Consider the following 16,450-nt stretch of genomic DNA (forward strand, 5'->3'; position numbering starts at 1 on the left):
ACCACTATCTGTCCATCTATGTAACTGTTGGCCCTGCAGTTTAATGTCATTTCTTCTTTTTTGTTGTCATCTGAAATGAAGAAGTTAGTTAATATCCTCCTCATAATTGTTACCCTGTAGCTTTGTTTACACTAAATATTTAACTCATTGGGCTTTATCTAACATTCTAATTATTTCTGGGTACATACACTCTTCTAAACATCATATTCTCCAGAGCCTTTAGTTTGTTATAAATATGACACATGGGTCAGAATATTTTTTAATTGCCAGAATAAAAATAGTTTGTAGCTCTTACTTCACTCTAGAACTTCTGAGAAGGAAGATGATTACTGTATTGGTCCAGGAGGAATTGTGTGTGTGTGTGTGTGTGTGTGTGTGTGTGTGTGTGTGTGTGTTGTTAAAAAAACACATAACATTAAATTAACTATCTTAACTATTTTAAAATGTACAGTTCAGTAGTAAGTATATTTATATTGTGCAAGTATACTTATATTGTTATACTTTATAAGGTATATTTATATTGTTCAGTAGTGCTAAATATACTTATTGTTGTGTTTATATATAGAAATTTTTCATCTTGCCAAACTGAAAGTCTGTGTCCACTAAACATTAGCCCCCTCTCCCTCTTCCCCTACCCTTGGCAACTACCTTTCTACTTTCTATGATTTTTGACTACTCTAGGTAATTCGTTTGAGTCAGATCGTACAGTATTTGTCCTTTTATGACGGGCTTATTTCGTTTAGCATAATATCCTTGAGGTTCACCCATGTTGTACCATGTGACAGGATTTCCTGCTCTTTCAAGCTATATAATATTCCATTGTATGTTTATACCATATTTTCTTTTTTTTTTTTTTGCGGTACGCGGGCCTCTCACTGCTGTGGCCTCTCCCGTTGCGGAGCACAGGCTCCGGACGCGCAGGCTCAGTGGCCATGGCTCACGGGCCCAGCCGCTCCGCGGCATGTGGGATCTTCCCGGACCGGGGCACGAACCCGTGTCCCCTGCATCGGCAGGCGGACTCTCAACCACCGCACCACCAGGGAAGCCCTACCATATTTTCTTTATCCATTCATCTGTCAGTGGACATTTGGGTTGCTTCCACCTCTTGACTATTGTGAATAATGCTGCAATAAACACAGGTGTACAAATATCTTTTCGGGATCCTGGCAGGATTTATTTAAATGACTAAATAGTGTTTATCTATTATATGTTCTATTTCATAAAATCTAATATAAAATTTTTATCATGCTAGCTATTTTTCCACACCTAAGCCATCCCTTTTCAAAACACTAATTCTTTTTTAATCTTCAGTTCCCTGATGACCCTACTGTGACCAGGTTTGAATGTAAGCTTTTCTTAGTTCTTCCTTTATATGAGCTTTTTCCTGTTCATTCTGAACTTTCTGCTTTTTGTTTTGGTGTTCTCAGCTTATTCCCATACATGCTCTTCTGCTCACCCTTCCCCTTCCTTGAACTCTGTTGATATCTTAGCTTTTTATTTATGCAAAAGATAGAAGTAGAAAAGAAGAAATAAACGGATATGCTTGTTTGGTGCCATCCATTTATGATATTACCGGCCTCTCTTATCTAGATCCCAACCCTTGTTAAATTCAGCTCACCACCCACTCCAGGCCTGAACCTCACCAGCTAAAATGAGCACTGCTGGGTACAAACACAGAAGAGTGCTGATTGGTCTTGCTTCAAACTCATGACCACAAACCTCGAGTGGGCCCCTATGCTGCCAACAGTCCTGCTATATTTCCTTAGTCTGGTGGTTCTCAAAGTATGGCTCCTAGACCAGTAGCATCAACATCACTCAGGACAAGACAAACAAACAAAAAAACCATCACTCAGGACCTTGTTAGAGATGCACATCCTTAAGCTCATCCCAGACCTTATCAGTCAGAAACCCTGGGGATGTAGGCCAGCAGATCAGTGTGATTATGATACTAAAGTTTGCCAACCACTGTCTTAGTTCGTTTTCATGTTCTTTGAAAACCCTTTTCACACCTTCACTCTTCTGCCAACAACCCCCTCTCCTTCCTCACTCCCACCTGCTGATCACTTTTTATTTCAAGTAAATGGAAAATAGGAGTGCTCAGAAGAGAACTTCCTCATCTTCTTACATCCACATCTGCCTACATCTACAGGTGCCCCTGTATCCTGCCTTCTTCGCTGTCACTAGGGCCAACCCCCTTCCCACTTGCATATTATATCCCATCCCCTTTCTCTTCTGGGGTTGTTTTTTCCTTTCTACAGGATCTTTCCCATCAGCGCGCGAATGTTTCTCTTTAAAAAAACAAAACAAAAAAACAAACCTCCCTGAAGATGTCTAGGTAATGCTATGGAGTCATCTAATGCACGTGTTGTTATGTGAAAATTTTGAGTATTTGTATGTATTGTCTCATTTTCAAAACAAAACCAAACAATGGAAGGATAAACCAAAAACTAATGCCAATGAGGTGAGAGAAATTGGGCACGAGGAGAGGGGACAAAAGCTAGGCCTCTCTGAAAGGTATTTGTTTATGGTTTTGCCTTTGGAACTTTGTGTACATGTTTTGTATAATTAAAACACCAAATTAAGTCAAAATCTAATTAAAACAAATTGGCCTCACTATGTAACAAATTGAAAGTATAACCACAAGGAGAATTCTTTTAAGTGACTTTAAAATAGGGTGGGTTGTTTTGTTTTGTTTTCATTTTACATAATTTTAGATTTACAGAAAAGTTATTGTACAAGAAAAGTACAAGGAGTTTCAGACACCTTTCGCTCAGATTCCCCATATGTTAACATTTTACCTTTTGTAGTTAGTAAGTATCCTGTGGGGAGCTACTCTGAGATTATACAAACATCCTGTCACTCTTCAAGCTTTCACCCACTAGTTAGAACCCTTTGCTGGTTCTTATCTGACTCAGTTATTACGATGATAACTGCCAAATGGTGATTTTCTAATGCCAGAATTTATTCTACATTTATGAATTGATTTTCTACTTAAAGGAAAGCTTTTCCTTCTCCCCTTTCATTTACTTATTTATTTACATCAGCATAGACTCATGAATTCTTACTTTGTTGAATAGTAAAACAGTATTTTGATACATCTGACAAAAAGAATCACGAAGAAATCCTGAACAGCATACAGTGGTTTTGTTGTTACTGGTAATGGAAATGTTGTTATTTTGAAACTTTTATACACACACATTAAAGGAAAAAGCAAATGAATGATTATGTTAATGTCATTAGGTACCAACGTTATCTGACAAAATCGAAGAAGTAAAATTAAAAACTATAATTGAGTAGGAAGAAGCATCAGTATGAATTGGTGATTTATGTTTTTCCTTCTAAAAAATAAGTAATTTTTAGCTATGTCCGCTTGAAGAGTCGAAGCGGCGATAACCTAATAGCAGTACTATACCTAATATCCATGTTGTGGATTTAAGTACCTTTACCCACTAAACAGAAATGGGGCTGTTTGGAGAAATGGCCAGCTCCAATTCTGGGGCAAGAAATGAACAAGACAAGCCTTGAACACCTTGTGCCTGAAAGCAAGGAAGTTATCAGACTCCTAGAGTCTTACAGGAGGACATAAAAGCTGACTTAAGTAGGGGCTCTCACTGGCCAAAAACAGGACAATTCGAGCATGAAAATGAATAATGACTGCAATTGATTAAAACACATCAAAAATATTAAAAATCTATAAATCATTATAGACAACCGCAGAAGCCTCCTACCTGGTCTCCTTTCTTCCACACTTGTGCCATTGCAATCTCTTCTCCACGCAGCAGCTGAAGTGATCCTTTCAAAACCTAAAACTCATCTTAATGCTCTCCTGCTCAAAACTTTCCAGTGGTTTTCTATCTTGCTCAGCCTAAAACCCAGAGTTCTGGCCTTGACTTCAAAACCCTAGACCACAGGGTCTTTGATCATCTGAATCGCATTTTCCACCACTCTTCCCTTTGTTCATTCCTTTCCCAACACACTGGCTTCCTTACTTTTCTCCAAACTTACCAACCCCCTTCGTGCCTCTGGGCCTTTGTACTTACTATCCTCCACACCAAGATCTTGCTTCCATGTGGTCTGCTCTGCGACTTCATTCTGGTCTGTGTTCACATATTACCCTATTAGAGAGGCCTTCTCTGACACCCCTTCTCTTATTAAATAGCAACTCCCTAGTCTTCAAACCTGTCACACCTACTTCCCTACCAGCCTAATTTTACTTCGTAGCACTTAACACTACCTAGTCTTGTATTCATTTACGTATGTTGGTTTCTTTGTTTATTCTCTATCTTAAATTCCAATTTTATGACTTATCTCACTTAAGGGTTTGTTGAGAGTGACTGAATCCATGTGCTGCTGGATACATAGATCTCAGTGTAACATTAACTTAAGCATAAATATAGTCAACAAACTATATAAAGTATATACTCTGGGATTCTGATTTAAGCTTCTACTACTCCTTCCTAAGAAGGTGATGAAGACACTGGCCAGGAAACCCTGTCTGGGTCTAGTTTGTGTTTTCTTCTTCTGCATCATGGCCATCCTTTTCTAGGCTGGTTCATTTGCTGTGCCCCACACTACAATCATGCCAGGGCTATTGCTTTTTCCTTCAGGTCTGTTGTCATTGATCTCTATTTGAACCAGCTGAAAGTTCTCATTGAGGGAGAGCACTCTTTATCAGTTGGTTTCTATAGAGGTTTGCTTGTTCTTCCATAGACCCTTCTGACTACTTTGTGTCTTCCTGCAGTTTGCTCACCATTCCTGTACACTTGCTTTTTCTCTCGTCTCTTTCTCTAACTCATACACAGTCATACATACATTTATGTTCAAGGGGTCATCTTTCTTCGTGCTAGACTCTATCGTAAAGGTCTTTAAACAGCCTTGGACCAAAAGTAACTTCTAAAGTGGAACCCTGATGCTTTCATTGGGCAGAGTAAGGATCCCTCCCACTTTTGCGTATCCATCATCAAACATCTCTCCGGGTGTACCAGCTCAGAGTTTTATTGCACAGGTCTCTTCATGCCCACTCTCATGTAGGCTAAACCTGAACTAAAAACTGTGTCATTTTATGTATGAGCAAGTATAGGACAGAATAAAAAATACTTTTATCTTCCAAGCCTGAAGAGGCTTGCCTTTTTCACTAACTGGTATTTTAAGAACAGGTCATAGCATATGTAATGTTAGTCATGTTGGGGAGCATAGTATTTGAGCAGAGACCAAAGTTCCCTACAATTAAATGCTTTCCTGACACCAGCCCCAACAAGGTCCCAGAAAGAGGCAGATGCAGAGGACAAGCTCCTCCAAAGAAACTCTCATTGTGACCACAAAGCATATGATTCTTAGCCCTGGTCAAGCAGCTACTCCTCGGGGAGTTTGTCTTTACCCTGGACTAGAGGCCAGCCAAGTAGTCTCCTTTCCCCCTTCTCCTTTCTCACCTCCCATTCCCACAGAGAGGAAGGGCAGGTCCAGAGAAAAGACCCCAGGAAGAGCATTGAATTCCCCAGGAGCCAGGCTCAGTTAAAGTCATTAAATCTGACTCTTCTTACTTGGAGGTGGAATGAATAAAGAAAAGAAATAAGATGGTGGGAGAGTGGACAAAGAAAGGGCCGTCAACATCCCCTAAGGGCCAAGATACAGTGGCTCTGTAGGTCAAGTTAAAGGTTACAAGAAACACAGGTATAAAATATATTTTTCCTGAAATGTAGAGTGTCACTCAAAGGAAGAAAATATTGCATGAAAAGGCAGAAAACACGTCTGTCTTGAACATCCATGCTTCCTAAGTAATTCCTAGCACCACACCCTAGTCTTGGAAACAAATAATTCCTGAAAAATATTGGATAAAACAGGTAAGTCTTTGGAGAAATCAGCCAGAAGTGAGAATAGAGAAATAATTCAAGCACCCAAAGTAATTCCGGTTTTTAAAGTATTACAATATGGTCATGTTATTCGGTTTTGTGTAAATTGAATTGTTCGTCTTCAGTTAATCCTTAACTTTGGTTTGTTTGTTTGTTTTTTCTTTTCAGCCCCACTGTGTTCTCCTTGCCTCAAAGGAAAACTCGGCACCTGTTAAACTTGGGGGCTTTGGGGTAGCTATTCAATTAGGGGAGTCTGGACTTGTAGCTGGAGGTAAGAACACTATTTTTAAAATTTCCTTCAAAACCTCGTCACTTTCAGGCTGGTATAAAACTTTCAGACTAAATATTAGTCCATCCTCAGTGTTTCATACCGCATTCTACCTCACCCTAACCCACCCACAAAAGTGCCATAATGTAGTTTTGAATTTAATAATTCTGTAGTCAGAATTTTAGTCCCTTAAGATAATAGACTCTGTCTTTTTACTCTTTGTATCCCCAACACTTAACAGGGAAGAGACCCAACATACAAAGATTAAAACAGTATTGGAAGAAGATGATATTTGAGGCAAAGTGACTTTTAAAGTTGAACTGGCCAAACGAAGTCAAATCTAAAATGTGTGGATTAACTACTTTCAGGTTACATCTATGGCTAATTTTTAATTTCACACTGTTTTCCTCTTTCCACTTGTGAAAGAGTCCCACTCCAGCCATCAATCTGTGTATTTGGGAAGAGCAAGCAGATGTGAGTACAGACTGATTTTATTATTAGCCAAAACAAACATAATTAGAAAATTCCCATGCCAGAAAAAAAAGAAGAAAAGCTCAGATGGAAACTTTCTTCACCAGTGTGCAGAGGTGGATGCTGATTACAGATTCAAGTATTTGGTTTTATTTATTCCTTGCAGTAGATTCCAGCTCAGAATGCTGCCCTGTTTTTAGTTTTGTTCTTTAGTTTTGCAAATTACTTAGTTCTCCCTTCTGCAGACTACCAATCTTCTAGTCATTGCTTTATATTTTCCATCTCGAAGTACTGCCAGCCTTCACAAAGAGGAACAATATCAACAGTATTAAATTAAAATACCTAACAAATGATAAATATCAAAATAATAATCTTTTACACAGGATATTTCATTTAATTCACTGTTACTAAAACATTGAAGCAGTATTAACATAGACCATCTTCTGAAAAATGAGCCATGAGTCATAGTTGTATTCTTTAAATCATTATTTTACCACATTGCCCTCTAAAATTAAATTGTGTTTAGATTTTCTTCCAGGTTTTTTTTTTTTTTTTTTTTTTTTTTTTTGCGGTACGCGGGCCTCTCACTGTTGTGGAGCACAGGCTCCGGACGCGCAGGCTCAGCGGCCATGGCTCACGGGCCCAGCCGCTCCGCGGCATGTGGGATCCTCCCGGACCAGGGCACGAACCCGTGTCCCCTGCATCGGCAGGCGGACTCTCAACCACTCCACCACCAGGGAAGCCCTCTAGTTTTGCATTTTCTTCTAATCATTTCCAAGAATCTGAGAAACTGCAAGTTAAGTATAGTTTTGAAAACTGATTTTTCTTCCTTCTAATTCTAATGAACTAGTGAATTCACAACTAATGAAAAGTTTTGAAATTTTTCATCTGTGATTAGAGGACTGACCATAGGGTCAGGTAACAAAGAACAGTTTAATCACAGAATCATTGAATCTCAGAATTCGAAGGGGCCTTAACTTCTCCAGTCTTGTAACTAATGATTGAATTCTCTCATAAAATTCCCAGCAAAGGGCTGAGCTCTAGTTTAATTCCTCACATGGCAAAGAATTCACTGTGTCCCAGGACAGTTCATTCCATTTTTGGAAAGCTCCTAAGTATTGAAACGTTCATCCTTGCGTTGAATGGAAGTCTGTCTTCCTGTAACTTCCACCCAGTGGTCCTAATTCTGACTTTTGGAGCCACAGTAAACAATTTTAATCCTTCCATATGATAGTCATTCAGATGCTTGAAAACAGCTATAGTGTTCCCCTAAGTCCTATCCAAGTTAATTTGCCTAGGTTAATTTAGCCATTCCTCACATAAAGTGGTTCAGAGTCTCCTGACTGTGCACCAAGTACAGAGCCAAAACTGAGCACAAATACAGGTACTTCCAAGCACACAGAAGCTTGAGGTTATCACTTCTTTTGCCGTGGATCTACATTTCTGTCAGGCTCCCCAAATTGCATGAGCTTTTTGGACAACGCTGTAACACTGCTGGCTCATATTAATCGTGCAATCAACTACAAATCTTAAATTGTTGTTTTTAAACAAACGTTGCTGTTGAACTAACTCTCTCAAATCCGGTATTTGTACAACTCACCCCCATGTTAAGACTACACAAGTAAATAACACATAATTTCTGACGATTACATCCTCACGGTTGATGGGATGATATAAAATAAAACGAATTCCTTTTATATGCTATATACTATATGCTATATATGCTATATAATATATGCTATATTCCTTTTATATGCTATATATATTATAGCGTCTTTGTTTCTCTTGGTCTGGATCTTCATCCTGTTAGTATTTAAAATGGTATGGGCTTCATATTTTACTGTGCATCTCAACTGAAGGGGAAAAACGGATTCATTCGATTTACCCAGACATTTTTTACATGTTAATCTATTTTCCTAAAGTCCATGAATCTTTCCCCTAAATTGTATATTTTTAAAGCTGATTTTTAACCCACAGTGTGTCAGTTATGCAAAATTTATTTTTCTCAATTCTTCTAGAATTATAATGCTTTGTGATGGTCAAAATATTGTCATTTCTTAAACATACCTTTCCTTGCAGTCTTGAAATAACTACTTCAAGCGTTGCAATGTCTTTTAAAATACAGTCTACAGATGTAGATAAGGGATAAATGATTTCTCTTATAAAAAGCTTTCATGTTGTTTAAGGTATCAGTACTTTTAAAAATTTTACTATTTATCAGCTCATTTGCTAATATTTAACAGAAAACTATTTTCCTGTCAGATTAGAATCTTTGATCACTCAGTCCTCCAAACAGAAAGGAATTCTCTCCTTTATATGTTCCATATAGTAAAAACCATTTACGTATATTTACACTTCCCCTATCTGAAACTCAACTGTTTGGAAAACTCACTTATCCAGAATATATCTAGGAACCTAGGAAATAATTATAATAGCAGCAAGGCATTTCCTGCCCTTAATACCTGTTCATGGTTCTCTCAAGTGAGCATCTAAAGACACACTCTGAGGCTGACGTGCTTCCATTTTTCAGAAACTTTTGTGGATTCATGTTCCTTCATACCTTGCACCTGCTCTTCCCTCTGGTTAGAACGCCTTTTGTCATTTTATGTGTCTAGTTAACTAAGTATTCTTGAAGACTGAGCTAACAATCATCTCTTAAAAGCAGGCTGATCTTCACCATCCCAAGTGAGGTAACCCTATTCCTTCTCTCCCATATTACCATAGCTATCTGGGTTACATACCTCCATGTAGCATTTGATGCGGGGATTTGTAATTATATCAAAGACTGAGGTTTGTGAGGGCAAGTGGGGGGACCATGGCTTATCTCTTGTATGCCCACAGTGGTCCTAGATTGTGTCTGGGACCTAGCAGGCACTTAGGAAATTTTTACTAAATGAAAGAATCTGGTTTCTAATGAGATTACAGTTTATAGCAGATTTTATGCAAAAATTAGGAGAAGACAAGGCTAGAGTAAGCATAGTGAAAGAAAAGAAATGAAAGCCTGACAGAAAGAAATACATTGAGCAGACACCAAAAGTTGGAAAGCACAGCAGCCTTTTGGTACTGAAGAAATGAACCCTTGCATACCTCTGAAGTTCCCAAGGGCGATTTTGGTTCCATACCAGAGTTCTTTCATTGGTATCCACAATGATAATTCTGAGTCATCAAGAAGAGGTTAAATTATGTACAGCATCTTGTGTAAGAGAAGTCAGGAAATTGTACAAAGAGAGCCATCCAAAATTATTAAAGTAAAAAGGTTTTGGTGCGTAAAGATCCAGGTCCTAAAGTATTGAATGCGTACCTATTCAGAACAGCTGTCCCCACCCTGAGGTTCTAGGTAATAAGCTTTTATTATATTATCAAAAAAGGTAACATTTAAATATTTAAATGTACATCGGAAGTGTCTCATATACAGTGACATTTAATTTGGCTTGGTAATTGGCTTCCCGTTCTTAGAATTCTGTGGTCAAAGTCATAAAAATCAAGTGACCACAAAGAAGGAAAAGTCAAGTGATCACATACCAGGAAATTGAAGAGGTTGGTGTATGTTAAAGGTTGACTCCAGTCCTTTCACACCTCCCGATCTTCATGCAATAAAAAAATCATTCCTGTGTATTCTTTCTACCATGGTCTTTCCCCTTTCATCTATGAGCAGATTCTTGAACCAAAAGACATGTATATTCCTCAAGGATGAACCCTAATTCTCCAGAACCAGGGTAGTCTTCAATATGGCTAAATGGAAAGAACCTCCCCTGGATGTCTGGGGCTGGCTGTGGTGGCTCTGACTAGTCCCAGATTGAGGCCTACATTTTGAGATGCTTGGTCCTGCCTTGTAAGGGAAATAGTAGGAGTCAAGTTGAGTTTCAAAGCAGTATCCCAACCATCAGCAGGTACCTGGCTGGTGCCCTGGTACCAGTACTCTGATCTCTTACCCTGCTTTTCCCTACTCTTACCAGCTCCTGTCCATCAGACCAAGGCAAATTCTCCAAGGGCACTGCCCTATCCAGGCTATTAATGAAGTAGAAGGCTTAGTTCTCATCATTTCAACTTCTTTTTGTTACTTGAGGAAACCAAATGGGGCAATATGGAAATAAAAATCTTTCCTTCTGACCAGTAGAGTTTTCACTGATCTACTATACATTTTAAATAAAAATATTTTCACTCCCTGAACCCTGAACTTAATCTCTTCTATTATGGGGGAAGGAGAGGAACCATTATGATCTGCAGCAAAGGAATATTCCCAGGACACAAGCTAAGAGCTGCTTTATCCTTCTCATCCCAACCAGGTTTGACAATCACCAACAAGACTTTTATGATATATTCTCTCTAGCCGGATTAGAAGATCTCTGAGGTCTTTTTTTAAACTCTGATCACAGTTCTGAGCTCTACATAAAGTTTTGTGCAAGCTTCAAAATAAAAATTATCTTGGACTCGTGATGATGAGGGTGGGGCTGTAGAGGGAAAGGGAGGAGAGGAGGGGCCTGCATAGAGCTAGAAGAGCTGCCAAGTCTGGTGGGCAGTTCCCCTCCCACAATAATTTCCCTACAGGGTACAAGCCTTTCGTTCTCCAGTAGAAGAAAAGACTTCTTTTGGGATGCTGAGTTAAAGATGGTTACTGGTGTAGAAACAACTGCTTTCAGATTCCTTCCTGAAACCTAACTTTGATAGGAAAAAAAGAAAAAAGCGTTTCAAAGAAGATAGAAGTCAAAGAAGATTGAATGGGAGGAGCTTCATGATTTTACTTTGGTTTATGTCATATATTTGCTCTCATTCTGTTCAAATGTTAACATTTGGAGGAAGCTAAAAAATCTTATTATAACAAAATATTACTAACCATTGGTAATTGCTGCAATTAATTCCTAAAATCAACGGAACAGGATTTCAGATTCATATTCCAAATAAAAGTTCTAAGCATTAGGATTAATTTGAGAATTTCTATTTGACAGTCAAAAGTAATCTTTTCCTCTACAGATATTTTCTCACTTGCCCCCCCTCTCCCTGCCCCTGCCTCTGCTCTGTATTTTTAGTAATTTTCAAACTTGTGAAAATTAGAAAATTTAAACAACTTCTTCATGAAGCAACAAATAGGTAAATACTTACCATGCATCCTATGGAATTCAATAGGAAGTAACAGTGTTAGAAGACAAAGTACCTCTCCTGGGCTCAATACTTTCAAGACGTGATTAGATAAAAAATTTTTTCTTTCTGCCTTTTTTCCTTGATTTTATAGAGGAGGGGAGAGGTGGTAAGAGAATATTTGCATTGTTAACCTTGTCATTCACACTGTTATTGTTCTCGTATTTTCAGTTTTCAAATGGGAAACAAGCCCATTTTATGTAAACATTTTTCCTCGATGTTGTCATTTTAAATGTAGGGCGAGTTGGAACACCTCATTTTATGGCCCCAGAAGTTGTCAAAAGAGAGCCTTACGGAAAACCTGTAGATGTCTGGGGTTGTGGCGTGATCCTTTTTATCCTGCTAAGCGGTTGTTTGCCTTTTTATGGAACCAAGGAAAGATTGTTTGAAGGCATTATTAAAGGAAAATATAAGGTAACATATTGTGAATGTTTTATTTTTCCATTGAGATTAAATTATTCTGAAAAATGTGTTTTGAAGTTGCTGTCTGTCTTTGGATTACTTACTGGTTGTCACATAGTCACCCAGTCAGAGATGCTTGCATCATTGATCCACCAGCCTTGTTAGGCAACAAAGGCCTCAAATAAATTTGACCCTATCGGCCGAACTGTCATCCAGATGACTGGCTTTAAAACAACTGTTGCCTCACCCCTCCCTTCTCATTCCCTCTGTGCTGCCTCTAAAGTCTATCCCATGTATTTGGATTCCAACTCTGTGTTCAGTCCAGAAAACAGGGTCCCCACTCGTCTTTGATACAGTGTAAATACCAGAGATCAGATGGATGTTCCCCTTTTCCTCCATGTGCTAAATCAACAGTGTAAGAGTCCTGGGCTCTCAGAGTCATAAAGCCACACTAAAATCAAATTTTTTTACCATAAGTACATTCTAGCAAAACTGCCTCTTTAGCTAAGTCAAAGAAATTGGTTAGTGCCCTACTTATTTCAAATAAAATTCTAGCTCAGGGAAAGAATTTGGACTGCTCCTTGGAATTTATTGTGAGCAAATTTGACCTTTTATTTTACCCTGGGTAAGGTGTTTGTGACAAACCTGTGCCCAGACTTTATGGTTTCCATTAGCTGTCTGGTGACCGAACCCACTTATTCAGGCTAAGCTGGAAAATAAACCTCTTTGGCCCTTCTTTGTGTAATTTGAGAAAAGGGCTTTATTCTTATTACTTTTTGCTTGACTTGTAAAGTTAAAATGGAAATTTCATCCAGGTAATTAGTCACTCTTTATCTTAATTTTAGATTTAGTGTCTATTAGCCTTTATTTGATTTTGCTTTATCATACATGTTATTTTATTGCATTTTATGTAGTCAGCCAGCACAGCTGAAAAATTTGCCATTTACCTTCCAGGATAAACTGAAATGCCAGTATCACAATGGCATTTCATAATATAATTTAGAGCCATTTTGGTGTGATTTAAATATTTATATTCATCTTTGGCTACTGTGAATTGGAAACTGCATGTACTATTCACAGACTCCTGATTAGTACATTATTACTTTCATTACCAAGTAATTTAAGAAGTCATTACTGACATTATGAGTGGCTATACCAAAAAGACCTAGCGGGTTCTTAGAAATAAGCTTAAGGTTGGTTTCACTACCCGAGCTCTTGTACTTTATTGCCCTGTACTACCTTGTATGGCTGACGGAGTAGGATGCTCTGTATGGGAAGCACAGAGGAGTATGTGTCTGGATATCAAATCAGGGCAGCTTATTTTGAGGAAGTTCTTTTTCCTCCCATTATAATTAACACATGTACTTTCTGTTCAACAGAATCACTGTTTCATTTTCAGCCATGCCCGGCAACATAAAACGATACACACAGGTTTATATAACACTACACTCCAAAACTGTGAGGCCCCTAAAGTTTTTTTTTTTTTCGATTCCTCAGTTATGTTAGAACTTTATGTGGGACTTGAAACAAATAAAGAAAAAGAGAAAAAAATAAATGAAAGGTAAAGTAGTTTCAGAGTTGTAGCCTTATCCTTTAAGCCATAACTGAAGCTTGTGGAAGTGAGAAGGTGAGAATGGTCTGTACTTTTTTCCCCTTGGGCTTTATGTACTTATAAAGGCTTATAAAGCTTATAAAGGCATACAGGTTTGTCTTTTATTTTATTTGGATTAAGATATATGCCAAAACTCTGTTAACAGAGAAAGATGTTTTAAGTATAGGTTTTTCTGCTTCTCTTAGAGTCAGTTGACCACTGGGGAATAAAATCAATCCTTTCAAGGTAACTAAAAGTCTCAGGAAACTGCTTGTAAGTAATCATCCCCCTCCAATCCCTTGAAATTGTAAGTGGCTATCAGGAAAGCACGGTTATGGCTTTCTGGTTGAATTTTGCCAAGTGAAATCACAGATACTAGCATATGAAAATAAACACAATAATGCATCAGCATAATAATAATACTAGCAATAATGATAGCTAACTCATACATAGCACTTACTATGTTCCAGGAACTATTCTAAGCACTTTACTTATATTAACTCTTTTCATCCTCACAGCGGCTTATGACGTAGGTACCATATAATAAAATCTCCCACCTGCCTTTTTGAGTTATAAGCATTCGCTAATAATAGAATTCTTCTTTTGTGTTTGTTCAGTTGCTAACTTCCTGGTTTCCAAGGCAATGTGCTTCATTCCAACAGCTTCTGGTATTTGATTTTGTCTATTTTTAAAGCATTGAATAGTTATCTTTGTTTCTTTGTTTAAAAAAAAAAAAACTTGGACTGTTCACATATGTCCAAAAATTTGTTTGAAAATTTCCTATTCTTAGCATTATAGTATAATATAGCCGGATGGTGGCAGCTATACCATAATTTCTGTACCTGGGGGTTTGAAGCTTTGAGGTTAATTCGTATTTACTGTTACTTGGCTAACCTCACCTCTCACTTATATTCATGGCTTTCCTTACAAAAGCCTCAGGTTTTCAGCATCTTAGTTTGAAGTATAGATCCATCTCTACCATCAGTGATGAACCTATTGGGCCTTTAAAAAAAATACTGTGCTGTGATTGTGTCAGCATTTATTTTTACATTTTTTATTACTGAAAATTTCTAACAAACAAAATAGTAGAGATAATAGTATAATGAACCCCCAGCTTTAACACTTATCAACGTACAGCCAGCCTTGTTTTATCTATATTCCACATGCTACTAGATTATTTTGAAGCAGATCTCAAAAATATCATTATATCACCCTGGTCGCCCTTAACAAAATAAATATTAAAATCCTTGATCTCTATGAGTATTTTCAAGAAAATATTGATGACATATTTCAAATGTAGTACATTTAAATTGTCATAGTTTATAAACTACTACTGGTCTTAAATGATTTTAATTTAACTTTTTATTCTTGTCTACTAGCTTACTTGATCTTTTAAGGTCAATATGGGAGAATACTATTTAGCTAAAATATATGCTAACATTTAATTTCAATTAATTTTTTTATAAAGGACAGAAATGTATTTCACAAAGTCTCTAAAAGATACAGTGTCATCTTATATCACTTATTTCTGGATAGCCAGTTGGTATCCACACAGCAGGAGTCCTTAGCTGCCTGGCTTTAGTATTCAAATAAGTGAGACTGTTTTATATAGCCCTGTTTTGTTCCCCCTTATGTACTCAACCTCCCAAATTAATTTCAACTAGTCTTCTCTGCCAAAGGAAGAGAAAACCCTGGATTGCGCTTCCTCATAAAAAGGACTGGGGAGTATACTTCTCAACCTCTGTTCACTTCAGAAGGCTTACCACCACTTTCAGATGATTTCTCAACCCCTTTCCTGAGGACAGATCATTCAGACTTTAAAGACTACATCAGCTCCAAGATGGGGAAGAGGAAACAAGGCTATCTAAGCCCCATCTGATCACATACCTCCTTATTTCAAACTCGTCAACTGATCACAATTTCAGTAGGATGACAATATTTCAACAGTCTCATGGTATTCATTTTAATTAAGGAATCTGACAAGAGAAGTGACTATCGTTTGGAATTCTGCCTGTTAGAAAAAGCAAATGGAACATTTTCCACTCCACGTCTACTAGAGCAAAGCCTTACGTTAGCCAGAGTGAAATGTCTGATACTAACCCTTGGCGAGATCATAATGATTCATGTGTACTGTGATGCAAGTTGTGGTTTCATTTGCCTTTAACCTGTTGTGGACTTTATTCTGCATCTTTCTCCCTTAGGAGGTGACAGAGGTCTCTGCCAGTTAAAGCCATGGCATTGCGTAAAGCTCCTGGCACCAGGCAGCTCCCATGAGCTCACCGAATCAGTCAGTTTCCTCATATTAAATAGGGAGTGAGACCCTGCTCCATCTCTACCCTCCTGTCCCCACTTACCTTCCCAACTCCAAGCCCTAAGCATTGCTTTCCATTTTTTCCTGGTTCCTGGTCTCAGACATACCCCTTTTCCCAGGAGCCTTCCAACTCTTTTCCTCATAGATCCACAGCCTTCCTCACAAGTTGTGTGTCTTAGGAACAACTCATAATTTTTTTGTTTGACTTTAGTTAATTTACCTTGTGGCTTAGTTGTCTCATCTCTAAAAGAGAAAGAAAAGTAACTTCTTTAAGAACAGTATACAAGTGAATTGGGTTTTTTGTAGGGCCTTTAGTAATGGTATATTTTTTTCTAAATACTGAAAATGACATACAGTGACCAAAGTCTCCTATTAATAAAAGCTACTTTGCGTAGCTTCACAATTACTGCCAATTCCAAGTT

At 37.9% G+C, this 16,450-nt stretch overlaps 1 protein-coding gene across 9 annotated transcripts in view; it reads left to right on the plus strand.

Annotated features, from left to right (window-relative positions):
- Positions 1–16,450, plus strand: part of CASK (calcium/calmodulin dependent serine protein kinase) — a 391,721-nt gene that overhangs the window by 245,045 nt on the left and 130,226 nt on the right. For all 9 annotated transcript variants that reach the window (XM_089904607.1, XM_022556423.3, XM_089904603.1 and 6 more), the window contains 2 exons: positions 6,018–6,120; positions 11,963–12,138. In XM_089904607.1, the coding sequence (XP_089760733.1) occupies positions 6,018–6,120; positions 11,963–12,138 (279 nt within the window). The remainder of the gene's footprint in view (positions 1–6,017; positions 6,121–11,962; positions 12,139–16,450) is intronic.

This window comes from Delphinapterus leucas, chromosome X, assembly GCF_059928025.1.
Source record: "Delphinapterus leucas isolate spDelLeu-1000000601 "Yukka" chromosome X, BTC_Dleu_Yukka2, whole genome shotgun sequence".
NCBI lineage: Eukaryota > Metazoa > Chordata > Mammalia > Artiodactyla > Monodontidae > Delphinapterus > Delphinapterus leucas.